Raw genomic sequence first — 26,768 nt, forward strand, 5'->3', positions numbered from 1 at the left:
TCTAAAAAGGATTCAGATAAAAAGTAGCATTCGAATAAAATTGGAAAATAATGATGAGCATATTGTGATTTTTAATTAAGAGAAGACTCAGACTTTCAAATCTAAACAATATATATATTTTACTCTTTTGTTATTCATATATGAAAAATTAAAGCTACAGAAATCAATATGATGTAATGTTAATTGTTAAGAAATATTTATGTAATTAAGGCCCTGGCCATTGATCCTAATTCAGAGTCACGGTAGTGGAGCTTAATTAGTGCCATAAAATCTGAACCTAATTAATGCTCTAGAGCAATGAGGTGTCATGGCATCTAACAATGGTGCAACAGGCCCTAACCCTATTGTTTGAACAGGCGCTCCAACTGAGCCGTTTTAACAAGAGCTTGGACTTTCGGTGCATGGGATGTTACTATCTAGTTTGCTCATCAAAACAAGCTTTCAAATAATTGACCTCCTTTCTTCTAACTCGTTAATAGAAGCTCATAGATATTCATAAAATGTCATAGACTAAAACCGGAAAGATCTGCTCTGCTGTGTGAAATTGACGATGTTTCAGCGAAATATACATCCCTGGATGAAGTCGGGCGAGTGTCATTGCGTTCAATATATTCAAATCTATTAGCCAATTGAATGACTGGACAGTTAACCATGAGTAGACCCCGCCTTCCTTAAATCAGAGTTTGTCACGTACTACCCAAAGTCCACGCTCTTGTTAGAACCATTTTAACACTGAAGAGCTTGGACTTTAGGTAGTTGTGTCAAACAGCAATGTGGCGTAGGCCTGTATATTTTAGTCTCAGCCATGGCTCTCTGAAATCAACAAGATATGTCTGGCTTTTGAGCTAAGACTAGTAGACTACGCAATCGGTGGATATTTCGCTTAAAACCGCGTCATTTTTAACTTGTTTTGACGCAAGAATGAGATAGCTACGTACGTCCTACTGAAAGTCCAAGGTCTTGTTAAAATGGTTCTATAAGGAGCCAAATGCCGAAAGCGGCGGACGGTCTAATATGGTTGTTTACTTGTTCTTTCAGTACACTCTTACAAAAGAAAAGAAAATTGTGTTAGTCTTTGGTATAAGATCTACTAAATTCGAAATACAACACGGGAATTCAGAATCCAAAATGATATAATTTGTGATAGAAGAGAGCAAGGAGATCACTTGGCATGTTTCCCTGGCCTACCCATAATGTTCCGCAATAGTAGCTATATTGCATTATGGGTAGGCTAGGAGGTCACTATATGGAAGCATTGGCTCTAGTTCTTTATAAGAAGAAGAAAACAATCTCAGGCCCTTAAATAATTTCAATTTCTGTATTCATCATTATCAAAGGTTCATGCAAATTACTTTGAGACACTATATATGTACTCGTGATATAAAGTTTTATGTACAAAGAAGGCCGGAGGGGATAATGCAGGTAAATGCCTATATTAGGATGGATATAATACTAAAAATAAAAATATTAAAATATATCTGATGATTTTTAGAAATTCTATCCAAACTATGTATGTTTTAACGAGATATAATCCTTTCATGGATTCAATAGAACATACCGGGTATGTTGATTTGAACTGGTGTATGCGTACCAAAATATTCAGGTAGTGTCACTTTTTAGAACTTCAGTGCCTTTTATTTTATAGAGTGGCTCTGTGCTCAATATTTTTATCATAGGTTAAGTAAAATTTAGTGGGAATTGAATCAATTTCAATCTATAAAAACTTGGAGTGATCGGACCCACAATATACATTAGATCCAATCGCATTTAGGAATTCTGTACATATTTATTTTTTTATACCAATAATTTTACCAATAATCTATGGCATTTGGAACCATTTTAAAAAGACCTTAGACTTTCAGTAAGGCGTGGCTATCTAGAACCATTTTAACAAGAGCTTGAACTTTGGGTAGTTGTGTCAAACAACGGTGTGACGTAGGCCTGTCTATTTCATCGCTGGCCACTCAGTCATAGCTCTTTGAAATCAACAAGATTTGACTGGCTTTTGAGCTATGAATACGCAATCGGTGCATGTTTCGCTTGAAACCGTGTCATTTTTAACTTCTTTTGACGCAAGAAATAGATAGCTTAGTCCTACTAAAAGTCCAAGCTTTTGTTAAAATGGTTCTAATCTTGCGTAAACAGGTTAAAAATGACACGGTTTCAAGAGAAATATGCACCGATTGCGTATTCTTATCTAAAAAAAACCCCAGACAAATCTTTTGATTTCAAAAAGCCATGACTGGGTGGCCAGCAATGAAATAGACATATCTATGTCACAGCGCTGTTTGACACAATTACCCAAAGTCCAAGCTCTTGTTAAAACGGTTTTAAATATAGAGCAATTGTCCGTAGATTACCGCATACAATAAGGTCTTTTTAGATTGAGGTTTCAATACTACCAAAGCTTTAGGCAATAATGTCTTGTTTTCTTCATGTTAAAAATTTTTAACTGACTATAGTAATGAATTGTTTTTAGAAATGTATCATAATAAAACAAATTTAATTTAATGAAAAAAAAATAAAGAAGATGGGTGGCTAAGGCGTGTAAAATGCCCATACGCGGTCGGACAGGCTACTAAAAAATTAAAGTATCAACAAAGGACTATGTGCGGTATGGTCAAATATCTGCCCCCGATTTCAACCAATTTTTAAATAGTATCGTATAAAAATCAAATCTTCACAAATCACTGTATAGAGGATGCCTAAAACTTTAATCCTAATTTTAGTCATCATTGCTTGTTCGCTGTTTATCTATGACGTCATCTAAATGACCTAATTCCCGCAAATTTGCAAACAAACGAAAATATTTTCAATTTTCTCTACTGTATATTTTGCATTCGGAAGTATAGAGCGCAGGTCTGCTCAAGTGCGATTTTAACATATATTTTTTTTTTCAGATAGTTATACACATTATACTAAAAAATGGTACTTGAGCAAGCCTGCGCTCGATGTTTCCCAGTCGAAAAACCATCGGAAAACACCCATATTTTGCTACAAAACAACAATTTATCAAAATAATGCAATCTTCATGACGTCATTTCTACATTATGACGTCACTGTGGTGATAACCTTTTACACCTTTATTTCTAATTTGATTTTAACTATCTTTCACCGTATTTTTAAAGCTCTTCTTAAAACTTTGATTTTGGGGGCAAAAAATGCATAAAACCGCACATAGTCCTCTGATGGTTTTTTTTTTAAAATCATTTAAAACAATATATATTTAACGAATCATTGATTTGTAACCTGTAGGTATGTTCAATACTTGGAATATGTTGACTCAAACAGGCGTATACGTATCAAAACCTGCAAATATTGTCATTTTTTAGAACTTAAAGGCATTTTCTTTCATAGAGTGGGTCTGTGCTCCATATTTTTCTCATAGTGTAATTAAGGTCTAATGGAAAACAAACAGATTTCAATCAACAAAAACGTGAAGAGATGACCCACTATACATTAAAAATATCATTTTGTATCCCAACAACTGAACGTATTGAAAAAATAATACAAGTCCGGTAATTCGTGACCTTAGTCAAACATAATATTTAAAAAGCCGCCTTTGTTGTGTCTGAAATGGCTCAGTGGTTAGAGTACCTGGCATAAGCTAACCGTATTATATCTAGGGTTTTTATGTTACGGGTTCGATACCACCAAAATTTCCGACAATATTTTTCTTATTTTTTGTTAAATATATTAAAAACTGACTATAGTTAGAAATTTTGCTTTTGCAAAGTTGTATTATAATATATTATTTTGAATAGATTTAATTGGGGAAAAATAAATTTAAAATTGTATTTCACTACTAAACCGAATGGGCATTTGCGCCATCTTATTCCCCCATCTTCTAATTAAAATTTGTATTTTAGGATTAAAGCCATGGACATTTGCCGGGCGTCTTATTTGCTCGATGGTCTTCTTTGTTTTAAAGACGTTGTTATTTACTGTGAGTATATATTATACACTGTGAAAAATAGACCTCATGTAGTTCGGAAAATGCAAATTCATTTAATTGTTTATATGAAGCCATAAAGATATCTAAAGACTTTAAAATAAATGTCCGAGAGGTTATGGGCTTTCTCGTCGCGAGACATGGAAAAAAAAAATCTCTGTGAGGAAAAATTGCAAATTCATTTAATTGTTTATATGAAGACATAAAGATATCTAAAGAGTTTAAAATAAATGTCCGAGAGGTTATGGGCGTTCTCGTCGCGAGACATGGAAAAAATCTCTGTGAGGAAACAGTTAATCTTAAAAGCTGAGATATTTGGAATGTGTCTCTATATTATAAAGATATACAGAAAACAGTCAATCTTAAAAGCTGAGATATTTGGAATGTTTTCTCTACTAAATGATAGTTTATGACCAAAGATGTCATATCTGAAAGTTCTGATGCATAAAAACTTGAATTGGTGATCCGCATCCAGCCTCCTTAAAATGTCGCTTCATATACTCATGTATATTTCTCCACAATATTTTACTTTTTCCTTATTGCTTATAAACAGATAAAGATATAATTTTGTAACCCCCCCCCCCCTCTCTTAAAAATTAAAGAGATAACAAACCCACGTCCTTTAACATGTTTTAGGAAAATCTATTTCGTTTATATCCGAATTATGAACGGGCATTGACCTATTTTTAACTCGGAAATGACGTTTAGTGGCGTGATATATACCGGCTCGTTTTCTCAGAAACATAAATAACTTTTTAATTTGCACATGAACAGAAAGTTTTTCTGTATGATGATCGCGTATTAGATTTTGCCAAATACAGAAATATTCGTTTTTGGTATCTCTGTCATACATATCAAATGTTTATTATAAATAAACCGACCGCCTGGTAACGGGAATCCCCGACTTGCGCACTTTGCCGGGCGGTCAATGTTCTTGTTCCGGTTTACACAGTCGCACAAAAATATAGTTCCTATTTATTGAAATCGTTCATTATTTCATTTATTTTGTCAAGAATAATTACCATATCATTAAATCGGATGCAAAATACCAAAATTTATACGACTTTGTCACGAGTAAAACATTTTTATTTGTGTTGCGGAATAATTTATAATCGTCCGAGCAGCTGTAACGTAGTTCCCGATTGAGGAAACCATGATAAAATAACAAACATGTCATCGTCTTATTTTCTGAAAAATGAGTCGTGAAAATGATAGGATTAGTATGTGAGAAATAGATGGTTACTTTACAAACAGTGTAGTATGGGAAAAGTTCATCCACCTCCACCTGAATTCAAGGAAAACCTTGGATTGAGTTGGCATATCAGATGACCGAAGTCGTAAATGTGCTAAACGTGGAGATTCCATTGAAACGGTGAAAACAGACATTTGTTCGTCAAAGAATCAGAAATAGCGTATAAGTTGCTGAGAAATAGTATGCACTCTCAAGTGAGAGAGTACGAAGAAGCATCCAGATCTGGAAGAAAACAAAGTGCTCGCAGTATGCAGAACAGAACAGGGAGTTCAGCTGGCCCAATGATGGTGGGACCCAACTTCAGAGTGGGAAAGAAGATAGGATGTGGTAACTTTGGAGAGTTAAGACTGGGTAAGAATTTATAAGACTATATAAGTTAAGGGGAGGAATGTCCAGGGCAAGCTTTATAAGAGTGAGGGTAGTGCTTTCCATGAACAAAAGATTGAAAGGGTGTGGCAGTTAATGTCATAAAACTTGAAATGAAATCAATGCTTATCATTTTGTTTCAGTGTGTGTCAAGTCAAACTATTTCCATGTGTCAGTCATTTATGTTCAAGTGTCGTTGTTGTATCCTGGTGTTCTCAGCCTGCCAGGGGTGAAGGACATCATGGTCTGAAGGGTAAACACATCAACAAAGTGGGGGATTTCAAGTGGCAATATTGTCTACTGTTAAAAATTTAAAAGGTCTTCTTTGTAATAACCTTGAGCAAAGATGATTCAACACAAGAGTTTTCGAGGATCTTTATTATAGGTAGCTGGATGAAGGATGAACAGTTGAATGATACACTTTGGATTCTGATCAGATTATATGAAATGTTTCTGGATTTGAAACATAAATTTGAGATATGCATGTGTCATTATCTTGGAGTTGCCTTTGTATTGTGTTATAGAGTTTGAGATATACCACTACTTTTTTTATGAAGTAATAATATTCTCATGAATATGCTACAAGTGATATAAATTGTTTGAGAGATAATCCATTAAATCTAGAGAGGTTTTGAACCAGAATCAATCTCACGCTTGTAAAACAAAGTTCTGACGTTCCCATCATTTTGAGAAAATCCCAAATTTCCAGCGTTCATTTTATTCTTCTTTGGAGCAACAATTTCTTCAGTTTTCTCATTCTTTCAGTGTTGTGTAAATGTTGAGACCTTTCCATGCATGTTCTTCCTTGGTTACACATTTTTTATGGTTTAATTAGAAAAGCCTTATGGTAATTTGTTATAGTGTACTCATTTCAAAATTGATAGGTTAAGAAAATTAAACTGTGCTTTATCAAAGCCGTATATCTGTACAAATGAGTGTATCATATTGTTATTTGTATAACATTCAATAAAATGTTTATGCCATATCAGAGAATTATAAGTTTTGAAAGTTATTAAATTTTCGGAAACCTGTTTAAGTACAAAAGATTTTATTAGATCTAGTCATTGAATTTTTTGTGAAATAGGAACAATTTAATCAGAAAAGTGATGAAATGGTTTTTGGTAAACATCTTGAACTTCACATTGCATTGTGTAAATGATGTATATTTCCATGTAATTTGGAGTGGTTTTGACGGACACCGCGAGGCTGTGTGATGTCTCCAATGTTGAGGTAGTCCGTTCTCAAGCTGTTTATACTTCCTGAATCTCTGTAGAGGAATCTCGATGTATGATTCAGTGTGTATCGCACAACACGACTGGAAATGGTTCAAATCAATAATTTCTGCAAATAACAAATTGATATCTATATGTTGGAGAAATTACCGTCCCAGATTCTTCCACTGAGTTGTAACGACTGGCTATTCACTTAATCTGTACTTAACTAAAACTTAAAAAGCCACAGAGTACAAAAAGCTTCAAATATTATGCAATGAATTGTATATATGTTGCTGTTTTTTTTTGTGTAGATGAACATGTAGATATCTATTTCATAAGTGGAGTTAATTTTCCCCATCATTTTGGGACAGGGCTTTATGATTGGGGGAAAAGAAGCCACAAAACTAAAAATTCAGGAAATTCATTTCAACACTAGAAAAAATATGAAATGTTGGTTGAATTGTGTTTGACAGCTCTGATTTCAGAGACATTCAGTTCTTGATATTCCTGTATTTGTTTTGATATTACATGACTTCACTCTGTGATGGCATTCCTGTATTTGTCTGGATATTACATGAATTTCACTCTTTGATCATGGTGATGGTGTGTTACAGTATTACTAGGTTAGGTTACATTTACACAGCTTCATATTATCCAGTAAACATTGAAAGAGATATTAGACAATTACAACACATGTTTTATATGATATGAATAAACATAACAGCAGGTGATTGTTCAGAGATCCCTGTACATTGATATAACAATGATTGTAATTAGTATCTGTATTATAGCAATATGTACATGATGTATGTCCCTATACACCTGTCACTGAGGTTTAGTTATAAATACCCCTGTATATATAGTAGGATCATTGTATTAGGAATCTCGATACAATATCGTACAATATAAATGACTGTTAGCCTAGACATCCCTGTACAGAAGAAGAAAGGATGTAGATATCCCTGTACAGAACACTCTGCTGTGCTCTGTGTACGGCTGACGGACAGCTAACGATGGCTCAGACATCCTGTCGCCTTCAATGACTTGCTTCCCTTCTGAGCGTCAACCCACAGTCTCTCTACAGCCATCAGGTCGAGCTCAGAGTTTAATTGTTAACCACGTTATTGTGACACTAGTCAATGCCGTATGTTTTTTGGGTGTTGATAAACAATGCTGTTATAATGTTTAATATTAATGTACAATATAACCTCGGTCTATAATTTATGAAGACAGTAGCAGGGGCCCAGAGTTCTTATGACTTCCCTCCATTATTATAATAAAATAAATGCACTATTATTGAGAATTGCAGTAGATATCGGTTGTTATGACAATCATGATGTGGAGTCACATGTACATGTACCTGTAGAGCTGGAGTCACATCTACATATACCTATAGAGGTTTTAGGCTTTGAATCTTGTGTACATACAAACTGTATGCTTTGTTTACATAAACATACCTGAGGCTTATGGTTCTTATCCTCTGTAATCCCTCAGTGAAGAAGCTGGCTGAATTCAGGTGTCTTTTTTGTGGATCAAAATCCAATATAATTGACAAGTGCATGCTTTATTTTGAAAATTGATTGAAAACAAGTTAGAGTAAAAAGTAAAACTTATTTTAAAACGGTACTGAAAACATTGCTAGTTCACTTCTAAAGATATGACCCCAAAATTGCTTAGGAAGTAGAGGATTTCTCGGTTGGGCAGTCATTATGATTGCTGTGTAGTTGACCATGCATCATCAGTCCTGTTTTCTGGTGACTATAGAGGGGGTCTTTATATAGCCAGTGACTGTAGAGGGGGTCATCATATAGCCGGTGACTGTAGAGGGGGTCGTCATATAGCCGGTGACTGTAGAGGGGGTCGTCATATAGCCGGTGACTGTAGAGGGGGTCGTCATATAGCCAGTGACTGTAGAGGGGGTCGTCATATAGCCAGTGACTGTAGAGGGGGTCGTCATATAGCCAGTGACTGTAGAGGGGGTCGTCATATAGCCGGTGACTGTAGAGGGGGTCGTCATATAGCCGGTGACTGTAGAGGGGGTCGTCATATAGCCGGTGACTGTAGAGGGGGTCGTCATATAGCCGGTGACTGTAGAGGGGGTCGTCATATAGCCAGTGACTGTAGAGGGGGTCGTCATATAGCCAGTGACTGTAGAGGGGGTCGTCATATAGCCAGTGACTGTAGTGGGGGTCGTCATATAGCCAGTGACTGTAGAGGGGGTCATCATATAGCCAGTGTCTGTAGAGGGGGTCGTCATATAGCCAGTGACTGTAGAGGGGGTCGTCATATAGCCAGTGACTGTAGAGGGGGTCATCATATAGCCAGTGTCTGTAGAGGGGGTCGTCATATAGCCAGTGACTGTAGAGGGGGTCGTCATATAGCCAGTGACTGTAGAGGGGGTCGTCATATAGCCAGTGACTGTAGAGGGGGTCGTCATATAGCCAGTGACTGTAGAGGGGGTCGTCATATAGCCAGTGACTGTAGAGGGGGTCGTCATATAGCCAGTGACTGTAGAGGGGGTCGTCATATAGCCAGTGACTGACTTTCTGTGTAGACAAAATTGTTATAAAGCCAGTGACTTTCTCTGCAGACAGGGTGGTTGTGTAGAGGGAAGTTCATGACCCTGATGTTGACAGAGGTGTACTAGTTAACTCATGGGCTTGTCTTTTATATGCATTCCAATCAATACATATACACATTGTAACTACATTTACAGTCTATAGGAAATACTGTCTCTATGTGGCCATTATGCCAAGCCTCAGAATTCTAATTGTAATAAACTGTTATGGGTAGTTGATGATCGGTTTATGTAACGGGAATCAATCTATTGGAACTCCTTGTGCTCCTCAGTGCTCGGGTATATCGACCTTCTGTGTTGTCTAATCAGGCTAATTGTTCTCCCATTTACTTGACATTACTTTTAAAGAAAGTACTTCATGGTTAGTTGCCCCATACAACATGTAGAAGTATGCATGCATTCATGTAGATTGAGAAACCTCCCTCCATCCAGTGAACTTGTCATCACGGCCTTGAGTTGTGTATCAGGACAAGGCTCTCCTGTAGCTTCCTTTCTGCTGTCTACAGGCATGCCACAGATCTGCTGATTCAGCAGGTTTGGGGCCTCCACTGCACTTGTATGCACATATCGTTAATTTTATTGAGCTGAATGTACAGCTGTGTTTGTTGAGTGCTAATTGTGATGATTTATTGATGTTGTAAGGTAGAAGTGGACAAACGACAGGTACTGAGACCTCAGTACCTCTCAGTCTGTGTGAACAAGGGATGTATTAATTATGTTACTCTGGACAATGGTCCAACACTGTCAGCTCTAGATTAATTGAACCAGCACTGACACCGTCCCTGCCTTACTCCAGTCCTTGGACTGTTTAATGAGACTTTTATGACCACTAATCTGCACACATGCTATAGCATTGTACTTTTAAAATCTAGCTCTGTAAGTCTCTTATGGATTACAATGGCTTCACAAGGAGTAGAGACAATAATGCAGACACCAGATCGAGTTATTGTGCAGGATTGTGTCAGTACTTCACTTTAAAGTTAGATTATCCTGTTCTCCCATTCTACGTTACATGTAACTGTACTAAATTTAGCTGAAAGTGTAGAAACTTTTAGGAAGAGAATAAGAGAGTGTGTAGAACTGTGATATTACCCCGGCACACACAGGGAGAGGTGCTATATAAGACAGACACAAAGGGGTAGCGGGTATATAAGACCGACACACAGGGATAGGGGCTATATAAGACAGACACACAGGGGTAGGGGCTATATAAGACAGACACACAGGGATAGGGGCTATATAAGACAGACACACAGGGGTAGGGGCTATATAAGACCCACACACAGGGGTAGGGGCTATATAAGACAGACACACAGGGGTAGGGGCTATATAAGACAGACACACAGGGGTAGGGGCTATATAAGACAGACACACAGGGGTAGGGGCTATATAAAACAGTGGCAGGAGAGAGTCCTCACAGGCATTACTGGGGGCTCTGCTCTGTATTGATTTCCAGTGAGCTTCGCTGCAGATTGACAAATGACATGGAAGTAAAAGGTTGGACTCATGGCTCAGTGTTCAAGTTTGCAGAAATTTATGCATATATATGTATTAACCACTTCCATAACCCAGAACTGATGAATAAACAAGTATTGCTCATAGTCATAAGTAACCAACAACATTTCTACTGTACATTAGTTAGGGCCATGAAAAGCTTCTACATCTGTCCCTGAACTACTTTGAACTTAAAAAATTTATGAATAATTATTGTGTCCAAAAGATAAAATGGAGTACATGTACACAGAACAAAGGTCAGATTTGTGACAAGGAGGGGTGTGACGCCCTTAAAAGTGGCAGCTCCTCAGCGCCCAATAACGAGGCGTACCTGTTGTTACAGGTAGATCCAGGTATTGTAGCTCACCTGATGTATCAGATGTCCAATCTGTCTTAAACTCTCGGTCTGTCTCTGACTTTCCTTGTCATCTAATGCTGCCTGCATTTGGAAGCTTACAAAATAATCTGGTATAGAAGTCTTAGTTTCTGTTACATCTGAAATCATACAACTGCCTGTGAGCTTTGTACTCTTTCTGATGGAAGGCCCCCAGGCTTTTTTATCAAACACTTGAGCATAAGCGGGGAAATGGATTATATATATTGATCAGTGTGTACGTAGAGGTTTATCTTATATCGCCCCAGACATCCAGCAGATTTCTGTCATTATAACCACTCTTTTAGATGGTTCATTATAACGACTGTAAGGTGGTGAAGAAGGCTAACAATTTCTGTGTCTAGTTTTTACATACTTTGTTGACTGGTCATTTCTTCATTGATTTTTGTACTTGAAATTCTGAGCCCATTGTTGTTCATCTGCCTGATATTGATATTCATTTTAGCAAATCTAGAAACAAATATTTAAAATTAAAAAAAAACATTAGAAAGAGTTTCTGATTGAGCTGAACACGTTAATAGATATAGATATGACCTTTGACCTGAATAGTACAGTACAGGAGTTACAAGTACATTACAAGAGTTGTTGGTCTACGAGTACACGTGCCTCTGGTCATATCACAGTGTTGCTTTCTATGTATCTATCAATTTTATCAGATTTTTATGAGTCAATCAATTGTCTAAGACACTGGGCTGCATTTTGTAAGAACAAATCCAGTTTTAAGTGGCAAACAACCAGACAGAACTAGTAATGTAAAAGTGATGGGGGAAGCATTGATTTCACGGCAGTCACAGATCACTGCCCAGATATCAAAACTTCTGTGTGTGTGTGGGGGGGGGGGGGGGGGGGGGAGGTTGTCTGCACCCGAAACCTGTCTCCATATTCTTATTGTCATGTTCTTGTCACTGTGCAAAAGATGACTAAACCATGTTTTGTATATGGTAGTAAAATGATTAGAATTCTTCCGTGAGCTCATTAATCCATTGACATGCATTGCATTGTTTCCTGACAGCTTACATAATATGACAAACATATTTAGTTCCGTGCTTATTTATAGGTTAATTAACTTATCATTTCTTTTTTCTTTTTTGCAGGGAAGAATCTGTACAACAATGAACATGTGGCTGTGAAATGTGTAAGTATAGAATTGTGTGAGCTGTGAAGTATTGGAGTCTGGAGTGGGGAGTGTTGAATGTTGAATGGGGGGGTGTTATGATCTATTCCCTGTACATTGCTGAGATAGAAGTCATACAGTGTTGTTTGTCTGTCTGTTTACATTCCACACTCCATGTCACTACACATCATAGTGGAAACCTCAACCATAACAAGGCCGTGGACACTGTCTTCATCATCAACAACTTCAGCATTGATTCACCAATGGTGTCACAAACATGTTTACTCCCGATATGTTGAGATGTAGCACATCCTCATGATCAGACGCTGGTCTAGAGATACCTGATCATGTGAAGCTTTCTATTACTTTGTATGGAACGACCAGTTAGAGATCACTACACTACACAATCTCTAGCGACCCCCTCCCCCTCCCCCAACCTCCCCCCCCCCCCCCCCCCCCCCACCTTGTTCCATAACTTGCACTGTTAATTATCCTAGCTTCCACAGGATCCAGTGTGATAAGATAACAAGTTTTGACTGCAGGTTATAATAACTAGTTGTGATAGTTTCTAAATCATCAGCTTAGCCAGATAGAGATGATTCATAACCTATACACAACTATTAGTGAACCTAATGTCTCCTGTTGGAATCAATAGTTTGAAGCTAAGCTAAATCTTATGTCAGTAAAAAAAATGGGTTTAATACAAGATAAGTTTTGCTGATAAGACAGCTAGAACAAAATCCCATGCTACAACAACCTTATAATCCTCACCCTCTTTCACAATTTGTAATCGCCCTCAAAACACACCAAACCCTTAAAAGTGTGATACTCCCAGTCAAAAGGAAAAACAAATGCTACTCTGGACTCTGTGTTCAGTTACTTGGGGGGGGGGGGGGGGGGGGGGGCATCAGTCCTAGCAATATTATAAAAGAGGTCCTAGAGGAACAGCTTTTGTGAGAAGGAATGACAGGGTATCACTGTACTTTAACTTGTGTCCAAGTGTATGGGAAGATTGTTTTCCCCCCAAATATGACCTACTGAGTTCTACCACTGAACACAGAATAAATCTAATATGAATGAAGACTAATTTTAAGTGGTGAGTCTTTCATTCAGACAGCCCAAAGCAAATAGAATATATGTGAAGCATAATTAAAGGTAGAATGTAATGTAAAGAATCAGAAAACTTGGAGTTGATAGTGATTTTACAGCATTAGTCAGCCAATGTACATCAGACATGTTTATTTTTAGAATGATGCAATCATTGTCTCCTTTCCTTGCCTTGTTATTCAAGTACACTATACATATGTTCCACTTTTTATTGCGGTTTAGATATAAGGTTCAGTTTTTACATGTTGGGTGCCCCTGTCTTTACCCTACTGTGTTATATTTTGTAGGAGCCCATGAAATCTCGAGCCCCCCAGCTACACCTGGAGTACAGATTCTACAAACAGCTGGGACAGTCAGGTAAGATAACTCTGTCAGTCCTAGATGTGGGGAGGGATCAATCTGATAGTGTTGGAGCTTGAAGAGAATGTGGTTCCACTGCTTTATTCTTTATGAAGGTCTATTAAAAGAACCTGCTTACATTTTTTGATTTGAAAAATTCAACAAATTACATTGTAGTACATAAGTATCATTAATATAATGGAAAATATTTTTATCACATGTTTATCCCAATATACGGTGGATATCACTCATGGGATAAATTTTTGATATTCCACTGTGTGTTCTTACGCCACGTGACGTCATAGTTAATCATTACGTAGGTTTAGACGGTTGATTGACGTAGAATGAAAAAGTAAATAATTAATTCAGTTGAGGGGTGTTGAGATGTAAATTTGAAACATTTAATGTTGTTTCAGTTGTTTGTCATGAATTCATAAAAAAATGATCGAAAATGAATGTCTGTTTGTTAAACTTCAAGGAACTTTTTTTCCATGCGTAACGTTGTTGACGTGTTGTAAATAATGTGTTGTGTGGCTCACAATCACAATTTTTACAGAAAAAGTTGGGATTAACAAAATATTTGGTAAAACATGTGATAAAAAGAATCTCTCATGATTTGCGATGGTATATGATTTTTATCCAACTCGTTGTGTGTTTTCTATCCCCTCGCCAAGGCTCGGGGATAGAAAACACACAACTCGTTGGATAAAAATCATATACCATCGCAAATCATGAGAGATCCTATATGAAACATCATCTCAAATTGATGAAATTATGGTTTGGAATATAAGACTTTTGAAATTATTGAATTTAAGGGTTAAAGGAATTGTATGTAGTGTGTATGTGGGCAGTGTTGACTGACCAAAAAATCCCTTGATCTGACTCCTCATCCCATTATCTCATAAGAATTCTGATTGGTCAGTTAAAAATTCCTTTCAGTCTTTAGGAAACATGCTGAGACAATTATTGGATTCTTTTAATCCCAAGCTGTGTAAATGTCAGACACTGAGGAAATGGAACTAGGGCTTTACGAGGACCTCTAGGGAAGCTCACATTGCCTCCTTACAGAGGTGTGATACAGCTGGGCATTATTTTATGTCCCGGGATTCTATTTCCTCAAGTTTGGTTATTTCTGGACTATTGTTAAATAAATGTACTTCTGTATGTCTAAATTATATTCATTGGGTCTAAATTATATATTCGTTCCCAACTTTGTAAGAATTAAAGATGTGTAAGGTGTCTGATTGCACCATATATCTCATCTGGTGAAAGGATACAGCTGAAAATAAAGAAATTTTGCATAACATATGACAGGCCAGAACATGGATGATTATGTTTTAAATGGTGTTCTGTTGAGTTCTGAATGAATCAAAGATGTCTATCCCCAATATCAATTTCTGATAGAAATTTTTCATTCTTTTATATTTCTTCGGATAAGTTAAAAAGAAATTACATGTCTGATGTCGGTAAAGATTCCTTTAAAAATGTTTTCTTAATGTTGGTTTGAATTGCTCTTTAATGGTATTTTTTAATCATTCAAAAGTGGGACAAAGTCTGGTTGAAACATGTCAAATAAATATAGGTATAGGTATCTAATTCTGCTTCAGGAATTAAAACCCCAGTGTGATTGTTAGGTTTAAAAATGTTAGTTTGCTTGCAAAATGAATGGGAAAGTAAAATGTGGTGTAAGATATGCCCAAGTAATATTTAAAACAATTTGTAAGAGAGTTTGTTTGTAAGAGAGATTCTGGTTAATTGCAGAATTAGAAGTTGTACAATAGGATTTTTAGCTGTGACTTAATTGATATTGACGGAAGTTATGCAGCACAAATCTGGAGGTCATTGTCCGTGAATTTAAAGTTCATTACAAACAATTGCCTGACGGAGGTGATGCATGAACTGACGCATCAATGTGCCCCCAGTCTAGTGGAGATTTTACTTCCTTTATTTCACTGTTAGTAACTGGGTCTTGAGTGAACTGTTTACTTAACAGAACAACACTGTTCATTCAGAGCCATTTAATGCTGTAGGAAACACCTCCTCTCATTGCCCCTATAACTGTACACAGGGGGTTCTGGGTGGTGGGCGGGGATTGTTGGGGGGTGGGGGTAAAGAGAGAGAGATAGAGAGATGCAGGTGACAGGCATTCTCTACACCAGTGCTAGAGCAGCACTGATTTTTCAGACAGCTTTGATATGACAAACAGATTTGTTTACCATTATGAATGTCATATTTGCATAGAAAAAATTCATATGATGAATTCCAGGAAAGAATTTCAGTGATGAAGAATTAATTAGGACTCTTGCTGAATTAATTGAGGTTTATTCATTTAGGCTCAAACTTTTGTACATTCCTGTGTTAAATGAATTTCAGCAATTTTTAGAATGTGACTTGTACACCTTGTTGTTTAAAATGAAGTGAGCAGTGCCTTAAGGGAATGCCTGGTATATATTCCGCTAAGAATTTAATTTCTGCATATTGTGCCATGTCCAGCTTATTTCTTGCCTGTGTATTTCTGATAAATGATATGATTTCACACATGTGAAAAAAATTTTGATGACTGATTTTTTATATGTACTGAGAAACATATAGGGCCGTAGGCTGTAGACTGAATTAAGGGATACTGGTGGGTTCCAGGGCCTGGGGGCCGTATTATACTGGTCAGTGAGAGATTAGGAAAAGGATCAGCAACTTTTAACTCTGGTCACTATTTGTGTTGACAACTGGATTACATTCACCTGAACATGTTTACCTGTGTATCAAATAAAGTCCTGCACAATTCACAAGCTGTTGTCCTATACACGGTCAGCTGAGGACTTTTGACACCCCTACTCTCTGTTTGTTTAGCCAGTGTGGGGTCTGTGACTGAATTTAAACAGAACCTCTAGCATGGCATTGAATTGGTGTTGTCTGTAACTGTTTTGATATCGATTTCAGATCTCAATAACCCGCAAACAGTTAATGTTGGCTACAAGACAAGCCAGTCAATGACCCATTTTAATTCTCTTTGGGTCAGAATAATATTTAGTCCCTCTATCCAGCTATCATACGATGAATTGGGCCAAAGAAAAATGCAAGCTTCTGTTTTGGCACTTGTGTTTAATTTCAGTGAAAAAATTACCTGAGTTTATTTTCTATACTAAATTTAAGAGTAAATATTCAGTTCACCGGACTGCACAGTAGGGAACAATACATGTAACGTGTTTTTCTGATTGCCCAACACCTTGTATACATGTATGTAACAGATACATGGTTTTATCATGTTTATGTATACAAATAGTACAAGTCTGCCTTTTTCCCATTTAAGGGATTTTTTTTTCATCAGTTAGAGTCTGTGTGAAAAGATGGTCGCTAATGACCTGACAGCAGGTCATGACATTCAACCAAGGTAATTGCTTTATAGAGGGGAGTATTCAGCCTCTGTAGAATACTACATGATTTGATTGGTGTTTTCTGATTTTCAGAGGGTATTCCCAATGTGTACTATTTCGGACCAAGTGCTAAGAACAATGCTTTGGTAATGGAGTTGTTGGGGCCAAGTTTAGAGGATTTATTCGACATTTGTGACAGAAAATTCACCCTCAAGACTGTGTTAATGATAGCCATACAGTTGGTAAGTGATTCAGCACTAGTCTTGTTTGTCAGTGGAAATAAAAACAGGTATATACAACTTGTAAGATTCTAACCCCACTGATCTTGTCATTTCAGATTTCTAGGATGGAGTTTGTGCATTCTAAACACTTGATTTATCGGGATGTGAAACCGGAGAATTTCTTAATAGGACGGCAGTCGACTAACAAACAACATATCATACATATAATAGACTTTGGTTTAGCCAAAGAGTACATTGACAGTGAAACTCACAAACATATACCGTACAGGGAACACAAGAGTTTGACAGGGACCGCCCGCTATATGAGCATTAACACACATCTAGGGAAAGGTACGTACCACAAACCTCTGATCAGATGTAAAAGTGACACACAATGCACATAGAAAATAAAGTATTCATAATGGATGTACAAGTGAAAATTTTATAATATTTGTGGAAGCAAGATTGTTTAATATGTACATGCAAAATGAAAACTGTTTGATATGTACATGTAAAGTGAAAGTTGTTTGATATGTCCATGTAAAGTGTATGTCTATGAAAGTGTTTATTATACATAATTATGTAGAATTAGAGGTCAAGTATTCATGGTGCATATAGTGGTGAAATATTTATAATATTTGTACTAGAAGTGAAAGTGTTCATTATAGACATTCATTATACGTATTCAATATAAATGTAAAAAATAATGTGATTTCCTAAGTTTCTTTTGGGCATTGCTTTGAGGGATCACTGAATGATCTGTCTATGTTCAGTAAGTCTGATATAAGTTGTCTGTTACACATTTTATCTCTCCTTAGCCAAATATTGCCCATATTACCTATTAAAGAGTACTCATGAGTGAATGAAATGTAGTGACCTTGAACCAAATTTTGGTTCATGGTCGAGATGGTAACAGGTTTGAGTACAATCCATATCCATATGTGAATTATATTTTCTTTGCCTTAAGCTTGTGTGTTACATTTTATAGTAGGAAGTTTGTAGTGCATAAAGATAATTTTTTGCATATATATCCCTGTAAACAAGGACTTTGTGCGACATGAATTCTTTTACATTTTGGTAAATTCATTGTTTGCTATTTGTAGAACAAAGTCGGCGAGACGATTTGGAGGCTTTAGGTCACATGTTTATGTACTTCCTGCGAGGAAGCCTACCGTGGCAGGGGCTAAAGGCAGACACACTGAAAGAACGCTACCAGAAGATTGGGGACACCAAACGGGCCACCCCCATAGAGGTCCTGTGTGAGAACTTCCCAGGTAAGTCTCACTTCCCCCCACACACCCCCAATGTATGTCCTGTTAAGAACTTTCCAGGTAAGTCTCGGCTTCCCTCACATCCCCCAATATAGGTCCTTTGTAAGAACCTCCCAGGTAAGTCTCACCTCCCCCCCACACCCCCAATATAGGTCCTTTGTAAGAACTTTCCAGGTAAGTCTGGGCTTCCCTCACATCCCCCAATATAGGTCCTGTGTAAGAACTTCCCAGGTAAATCTCACCTCCCCCCACACACCCCCCAATATAGGTCCTGTGTGAGAACTTCCCAAGTAAGTCTCGCCCCATAAAAATCCTGTATGAGAATTTTGCAAGATAATCTGTGCATATCCAAGATGATGTTGTTAAAAACTGACATGTTCAATAATAAACCTGTCCAAATCTATCTAGAAGGAACTTGTAGGTGTATACTATACAGATTTACTATTTCTGCCACTTTATGATGACAAGTTGTCACTTTACAGCACACCACTTTCTGTCTACTGTTTCTTTAATCCACTGTGTACCACAGTATAAAAGTGTAATGCTCAAACAGTGTTTAAGTCCTTGCAGAAGAAAATCTTTATATTTTCCTTATTAAACAGCTGTGTATATTCAAAGTTTCATAACTTGTACCTGATACAGAAAGAATACCCTTTAAAAGATTTTGATTTTAATTGTCTTCATGCTTTTCTCTTATACCCCTGTAGTAACTGTGTGTGTGTTTTTACAGAGGAGTTTGCCCAGTACCTGCGTTACGTGCGGCGGCTGGACTTCTTTGAGACGCCCGACTACGACTACCTGCGGCGACTCTTCACTGATCTCATGTACCAGAAGGGCTACGAGTGTGACTGGGACTTTGACTGGGTCGGCCGGCAGGTGAGTAAGGTAAAACTCTCTGTTACTCCCGCACCGGGGGAAAGCATTGTTGATTACCTTACTCTGTGCACTCATTGTGAAGTAGATTTATAAGCTCGACATTCTCTGCTAGTGTAAGAGAGTCCAGTTCAATAACAACCCATTGGGCCTATTTATCATATACATTGAAATATAAAGAAATTTTAAAAAAAAAATAAGCATGTATGTAAAATACCAATAAAAACTTTGCTATAAAGATGTGTCACATGATAATTCCTTAATACTGGTGATGATGGTAATTTAGCTATTATTATATCAAGTTGTGTCACAGAAGAATTCCTATTTACTGGTGATAATGATAATATCTTGGCTCTATAAATTTGTGTAGTATGAGAATTATTGAACATTGGAGATACATTTCTTGTCTTCACAGTCCACTCCGGTGCCCATTCCCTCACAGGAAGCGATCGGACCCTCCAAACCGAGTGAGACCCCCGGACGGCACCACCCTCAACCAAAGAAGGTAACATAGGCCCCCCAAAAGGAATATAGTGCGTGCCACTGACTGGTGGTCTGTGGTGACAATGTCGCCTCGTATCAGTCTGTCTGGTGACAATGTCGCCTCGTATCAGTCTGTCTGCATGAGCACTGGTTTTGAATTTGTACTGCTATGATTGACTCTCTGGATTTCTTTGGGGCTACAGTGTTTTTACTGATGCACACAATATGTAATTGGTTGAAGACACTCTGATCTTAGTGAACTTCTATGTCTGCAATAATCATTACAAGCTGTGTGTTTCAAAAGCTTCTCTGCTTCATTCATCTTGGTGCATGTGTTCTTATTCAAGAGCTGAAGCGAAGTTTCAGTGAAAACAAATGACCATACAAATTTTGTCAAGAGAAATTATCAAGGAAAGGGATGGCAGGGTGGATCAAGCTTAATTACTAGACATGTACGTTTTGGAATATAGTTGTAAACTGAATTAAGGGGATGTGTCTGCAAGGACTTTAATTGATTCATTTTTTTTCAGAGTAAACAACGGCCACACGAGGTAAGAAAACAGACCCCTTATATGTGATTTATCTTGATTCGGCCTTCATAGAGAAAAAAAAGCACCTATTCATCTCCATATATTCTAGTATATACCAAAGACCTATTAAACCTATTAACCCAATTAATCCACAATATATGGAATAAGGTTTGTGGAAAGGAAAGCTATATGTGTGTACTAATTTCCATTATTCAAGAGTTTATTCAACAATGTAAGAAACTCTGTGATTGAAATCAACTTTCTTTTGAAGGGGAAATATAGTAAGTTAGTTGATTGATATACAGAAAAATCTGCTATGAAATAACCTATGTAATTTTCTCCTCATTAGTCAATATATTTGTAATTCTCAAGCTACTGCACAACTAGAAGCAAAACAATGTAAGGGGAACCAACTCTGGGTTATTTGGTTAAATATTTGAGAACACTTGAAGGTGTATATACAGATACAAATATTTGGTGTAAGGAATACGCACAAAGCCCTGGTGACTTCTGGACCATACTGCTACATGTATATGTATCATGTTTTGTGTAGAAATATTCGTTTCAGCTCTTCACCCTACCCAAGCATTTGTTGAGCCTCTTTTGCATGATCTATTAATCTGCTTGATGATGTCAAAAGTCAATCTCTGAACTTGAAAATCTCACAAAAGTGTTGATAATTCAAAATATTAATTGAATTCTTTAGAAAACTTTGGTTTGTTGTTGATGCATTTCAGATAAATAAAACATAAGATAAGGATTCAAGTTCAGAGTTGATAATGTGCTGTTGTTGTAAGCATGTCTTGATGGCTTTGTACAAAGGACAGAGCCTATATATAAAGGGATGAATAGGAGGGGGTTAACACAACTAATGATATTAGAGGTGTGTGAAATTAAAAAAACACTCCATATTCCAGAATGATTTAGTGATATAATGAGATCATTTTGAAGTTGCACAATTCTTCATAACTATGCATTCATTTACATGATACTGAGGCATCTTTTTTAGATATCAAGGTGCTTTGGTCTCCTCTTATGTTATTGAGACATCATTCAAGTTGAGAATTAAGCTATTTACAGTAGATATATGTAGATGTTACCAGACAATTGGTGTAGGAGACTTTTAACTTATTACTCTTATTGTATGTATATCAGTGAGATACCGAGACATTGCCAGTGTTCTGGTTTTTTTTTTAATATTTAGAAACCATACTTTTCATTAATGAGATATAGAGACAGCATTGTGTTGACTTTGCACTAACACAAGAAATCCGACTATTTCCCTGATATCAAACCATTCTGAATGTGTTTCACTGTGTTGTGTAACAATGTGTGAATCTAATTTCTATTTATTCATCTGTAAAGTATTGATAGTTGACATCAAATTGGTTGAAAGGCTGTGATCACAATTTGAGCTGAACATTTTGAAATTTCATGCTGAACTCTGTGAGCTCAAATTTAAACTTCATTGACTTGTTAATAAGTGAGATACAACGCTTATGATTCTTTGTTATGTTGACTAGCTAGTGCTAGGATTTATTTTTTGTATAGAGATTTCTGAATAGAAAATAATGTATCTTTTACTAAGCGAGATGTGACAAAAAATAGAAACTGTTTGATTTTTTCCATAGTTAAGTTACATGCAGAAAAAAATATTTAAAACATTTAACACCAATATATATAGCAAAAATATGCTAGGAGCCTTGTCTGCATGAGAAGTATTTGTGAGTTTTCTTAACTCTGACTCAACAACTGACATCAGAATTGTGGTCGACCACTTTATTGCACAAATATAAATACTTTTGTTGAGCTTGGTAAGCATTTAAAATGGAAAAATCAAAGTTTCCAACTGAAATATGGCCATGCCTTTAAATAGATTAATAATTAAAGTTATAGAAATTATTAGGATTTAAGCTGTTTTTTTCTGATACTTATTTTTGATGTTTGCTGTATTTTGCATTGTACAAGCTTTGTCATACATGTATGTATTTGTTTACAAACAACAGCTTTGATTTTGTTAACATGTTACATGTGTTTGATTCATGGATGAAAAACAACAAGTGTCTTTTCTGCATTTTGTGATGTTGGTATGCATGCTGGCTATTAGAACTAGAATCAGGGGCCGACTACTCCATGTCCAGCTATCTGCTTCTGCTGATGTAATGCTTGGCTCTGTGTCGTTTTGTTTCATACTCAGCATCATGAAGTGTCTGTCTCATTAATTGATCTCTGTATTGTTGTACCAACTCATTAATGTATGAATGAGTCTCCTCCTCAAGACAGGCTGAAGTCGAATCACTAGTTTATTATGAAATCATAAGTTCCTCTTACAGAAATGTCTGAGGTTTGTTCAATGTAGTACCCAGTAATCATGTCGTATGTCATGATGCACCTTCATTCAGTGGGATGGATGATTAAGTACTAATCATTTCTTTAACATGTTTTTGTGTCGGGCCAAAAAGAATTAATCTTTAGTCTCTTGGCAGTGAGATTTGAAAAGGGGAATAACTCAATTTTTCCCCTAAAACAGAAAATTAAGGGATGCCAGAGACACTAAACATTGATTTTCTTTGCCTTATATTGATGACTTTATAGGATCATGTAAAAACGGATTCTCTCCCATGCATAGAAGCTGACTTCCCTAACAACCCCTCCCTAGTTATCTCCTGCTGATTACTGAAACAATATTGTGTAATGTGTCGCTGCCAACAGCAAGAGGAACATTTTGTGTACTGTTAGAGGTTCCTCAGCCATTTGTCCTGAAAATCTGTTCAAAATTATTTTTAGACAAGGTCTTTTATTTATTCTCTCATGCTTCAACAAACCAAAATAATGTCAGGTTTATTTTTCTGGCCATAACCCCCTGCTGGGCATGATAGAGAATTCACGTGATCCACATCTTCATCCTGTAATATAGCCATCATTCAACTCTGCATCACTGGTTTGCCGTTTCAGCCCGGTACTAATCAGAGGGGGCTAGCGTGGGGCGAGAGTTCCCGACACACCGCTCACTATCTGGGCGCCGGACTCGCGCCCGATAGGCACGGGGGCTCAGTGCAGGTAATTTCTCAATTTCCCTCCATTTTTGTAGTGTTTGTCACTTTGGGAATTTTGTCCTGAATTTGCTATGAAGCCGACTTTGACTGTCGTACAACTATGCCTGGGATCCCGGTGAAGCTTGGAGATTTGAGCTTTATGCGTTTTAGTTAATATTTTTTACTTTTGGCTTGTACATCATGTATCTTGTACCATTTGTTCATTTTCCTATTAAATTTGCTATCATTTAATCAAGCAGTAGGTCAGTCTTTATCGTTGTATAAGTTTGCTTGTTTAAGCCATGTTTCACAAAATGATGCATTCCTTGTTTCAGCGTCTGCTTAGAAGCAGGGGTGTGCATCCTGTTAAATTAATGATGACCAATGTAACAAGCTTGTCTAGTTAAGATCAATTCAATTGTTTACTCTCTGATCATAGATTATTATTTGTGCCTTTTCTGTTTCATTCAAGATTTTATTTTTTGTGTTCCACAGCCGTACCCAGCTCTATTGTCACAATATACGGTATATTATCATGTGATATCTGTATTTTATCATGTGATATCTGTATCTGATCATGTGATATCTTTTGATCATGTGATATCTTTTGATCATGAATCTTATCATGTGATATCAATATAATATCAATACCTTATATTAAGTAATTGTGGATTTAGGAATTTTTTTGCAGTTTATCCAGAAAAGAAAATTGAAATGACATTCATATATTGGCAGATATTCACACTTCAAACTGATTACTGTGTTATAACGTGGCTTTAAGAGAACAAAAAATTGCCCTGCCAATTTTCAGCTTTTGAACCACGATAGAATTACTTGATGTTTGGTATTATAACAAGATATCAGTAAACTGTTCTACTCCAATCTACTCAATCATTTCTTACCACATATAAGAGATCACATGATCATGAGATATCGATACAAGTTCATATGATATCAGCTGTTTATCATGTGATATTCATAATGAATCATGTGATCGCTGTTTGCTTTGCACTGTCCCTCTCTGCTGCCTGGTACTGCTCACTATCTCCTCGTATACTAAGCTGTAACAACTCATACGTCTAATATCTAAGTAAAACAAAGAATACATATATCAAATGAATGATGTCTCAATATCCACGTCTATTGTCTGACGATGTTATGTAGCGGACTGTTATCACTTGACAATAACAATGTTTATGCTCCTGCCAACCACAGAAACATCTTGTATGACTGATCCCCAGTAATAGAACGAAGGCCTTATTGGATGCATTACATATATTTTATTTCACTCACGTTTTTACATTTCTCTTATTGCTTCATGTATTTGTAAACTCGTGCAACAAACGTTTTTCAACTGGAAAATGACGGAATGATTTTTATTTAAGTACATAATTGCTGAAATTATTAGTAATAAATAAAAGAGTAAAATAAATCAAAAGGAATTATTAAAAGTCAGTAACTTTTAACATGGAAATAAAGCGTGTGGATATAGCTGTAGTGTTGACCATGAAGGGTTGGTTTTTTAGGTGCTGAATTCCAACAATGGGGACGTAAACACAGAAGACAATGACATGGGCCAACACTCCACCCTACAGCTCAGCAAGGACCGGCAGGAGGAAGACAACAGCGAGACAAAGTAAGTAGGCCAAGGTCACTCAAGGTCAAGGTCCAGCCTCCCTCCCATGCTAACTAGACCAGGAAAAAAACCAAAAAAAAAATTTGTTTTTTGTAATTTAGATTAATTATTTTACTACATTGTTGTTCCTGCATCAACTGTAAAAAATAAGAGCGTGGAACATCAGTCAAACATATCATGAGTTTCCTATAAAAAGAAATGTGCTATTAAAGTTACATGGTAGTGGGGCAAATTATGTAATTTTATATAATAAAAATTCCTCTTGTATATGGAAAATGAGCAGTGAGTCAATTGTTGAAAGTGAGAGAGAGAGCCTGTTGTTCAAAGTTAGGTTATTTCTTCAATTTCCTCCATTTTCTATTTGATTATGTTGTATGTTATTTACCGCTGACTTGTTTACTGTCTGTTTTATTTCTCTAAAACTGTGCTAGTAGGCTTGAATCTTTGTTGCTTTCAGATGCTGTTTTTTCCGCCGACGCAAGAAAAAGAAGACCACTCGTTAACAAAGCATCTTTACTACAGTCAATTATTTTTATGGATTTTTTTGTTAAATAGTCTTTTAAAAGTTACAAACTTTTACATGTTGCCATCTCTGGTGTGTTTCTCCATTGTTGTTTTTTACTGCAATAAGATACTTGTGGTCATAGTTCAGTGAGTGAGAGTATTTTAAACCACTGGGAAATATCTGTGGGGTGTGGAGACCAGAGGCAGAGACAAGAGTCCGAGGGGAAGTGACTGTATTTTGTTATCTGTGTTATATTTTACAATGCCGTCATTATTTATACTAATTCCATTGTCACTGTGTGTGTGTTTGCGGAAGTGGCTAAATTCTTAGACTGGTCAAGAGAGTTTGGTCAGCGTACAAAAAAACTATAGTGGATGTAATGATTCATTTTGTGGCTGCACACATCCTCTTGTGATTCTCACCACAGGTGCTGTTGTTTCACACGGAGAAAGAGACCACGGAAAGGAAAGAGGCGGAAATGACAAGAACCGATGGTGGGGGACAATGTACACTATTTCCCGTTAACGCCGGTCTTTGGAAGGGATCGTTCTTATTGCCAGCCCTCGGCTAGAGGCGCCATCAATTGGTCTTTTGAGTGAATCAGAAGACCCAAATCTCTGACCCATTCACTTCATGGATGGTTATTGTTAAGTACACACAGGGTTTCCCTGTCTGATAACTTGTCCAAATGAAGACCCTGTTCAGATGTTCCAATTATTGTACAAATTTGCCAAACAGCAATATATTTCTGAGGACTGAAGTGTGATAAATTGTTATTATAATACTTAGTAAATGTTTATTTTGCAAATTATATGAACTTATTAATAAGATCAATGAGATATTTGTAAGATGAAATATTCCTGTAATCAGCTTGAGACAGTGGGAAACAATGGTTTATAGATGATGACTGCGTCATATTGCAGCCAGGCCTGTGTGTGTAGCAGAGGCTCGACTCTGTCGTCAGATGTGTGATGGTCTATGTTATATATGTGCCATTTTGTTTATCTCTTGAGTTCTTGCATCTCTCTCAAAA

General features: G+C 36.8%; 1 protein-coding gene across 20 annotated transcripts; it reads left to right on the plus strand.

Annotated features, from left to right (window-relative positions):
* Window positions 1-5,097: 5,097 nt before the first annotated feature.
* LOC105335534 (casein kinase I) lies at window positions 5,098-26,655 on the plus strand. 20 transcript variants are annotated; one of them, XM_034469984.2, is made up of 13 exons: window positions 5,098-5,555; window positions 12,345-12,385; window positions 13,759-13,828; window positions 17,275-17,423; window positions 17,519-17,753; window positions 18,506-18,676; window positions 19,404-19,558; window positions 19,962-20,051; window positions 20,560-20,580; window positions 23,515-23,619; window positions 24,090-24,119; window positions 25,121-25,230; window positions 26,163-26,364. In XM_034469984.2, the coding sequence occupies exons 1-13, from the start codon at window positions 5,387-5,389 to the stop codon at window positions 26,215-26,217; spliced, it is 1,401 nt and encodes a 466-aa protein (XP_034325875.2). In that variant the 5' UTR covers window positions 5,098-5,386; the 3' UTR covers window positions 26,218-26,364. The 20 variants fall into 20 exon arrangements, with proteins under 20 accessions (XP_034325875.2, XP_034325877.2, XP_034325876.2 ...); XM_034469986.2 differs by having other exon boundaries at window positions 19,404-19,549; XM_034469985.2 differs by lacking the exon at window positions 26,163-26,364 and adding an exon at window positions 25,688-25,874.
* The last annotated feature ends 113 nt before the right edge of the window (window positions 26,656-26,768 follow it).

The sequence above is a fragment of the Magallana gigas genome, chromosome 6, assembly GCF_963853765.1.
Source record: "Magallana gigas chromosome 6, xbMagGiga1.1, whole genome shotgun sequence".
In the NCBI taxonomy this organism is placed as follows: domain Eukaryota; kingdom Metazoa; phylum Mollusca; class Bivalvia; order Ostreida; family Ostreidae; genus Magallana; species Magallana gigas.

What these genes read in the sequence shown, in the direction of transcription:
- LOC105335534 (XM_034469984.2), top strand. Translation starts at nt 5,387, where the DNA reads ATGCACTCTCAAGTGAGAGAGTACGAAGAAGCATCCAGATCTGGAAGA. An exon ending in CTTTGGAGAGTTAAGACTGG is followed by an intron (nt 5,556 to 12,344) that starts GTAAGAATTTAT and finishes TCTTTTTTGCAG; the next exon opens with GGAAGAATCTGTACAACAAT. An exon ending in CAAACAGCTGGGACAGTCAG is followed by an intron (nt 13,829 to 17,274) that starts GTAAGATAACTC and finishes TCTGATTTTCAG; the next exon opens with AGGGTATTCCCAATGTGTAC.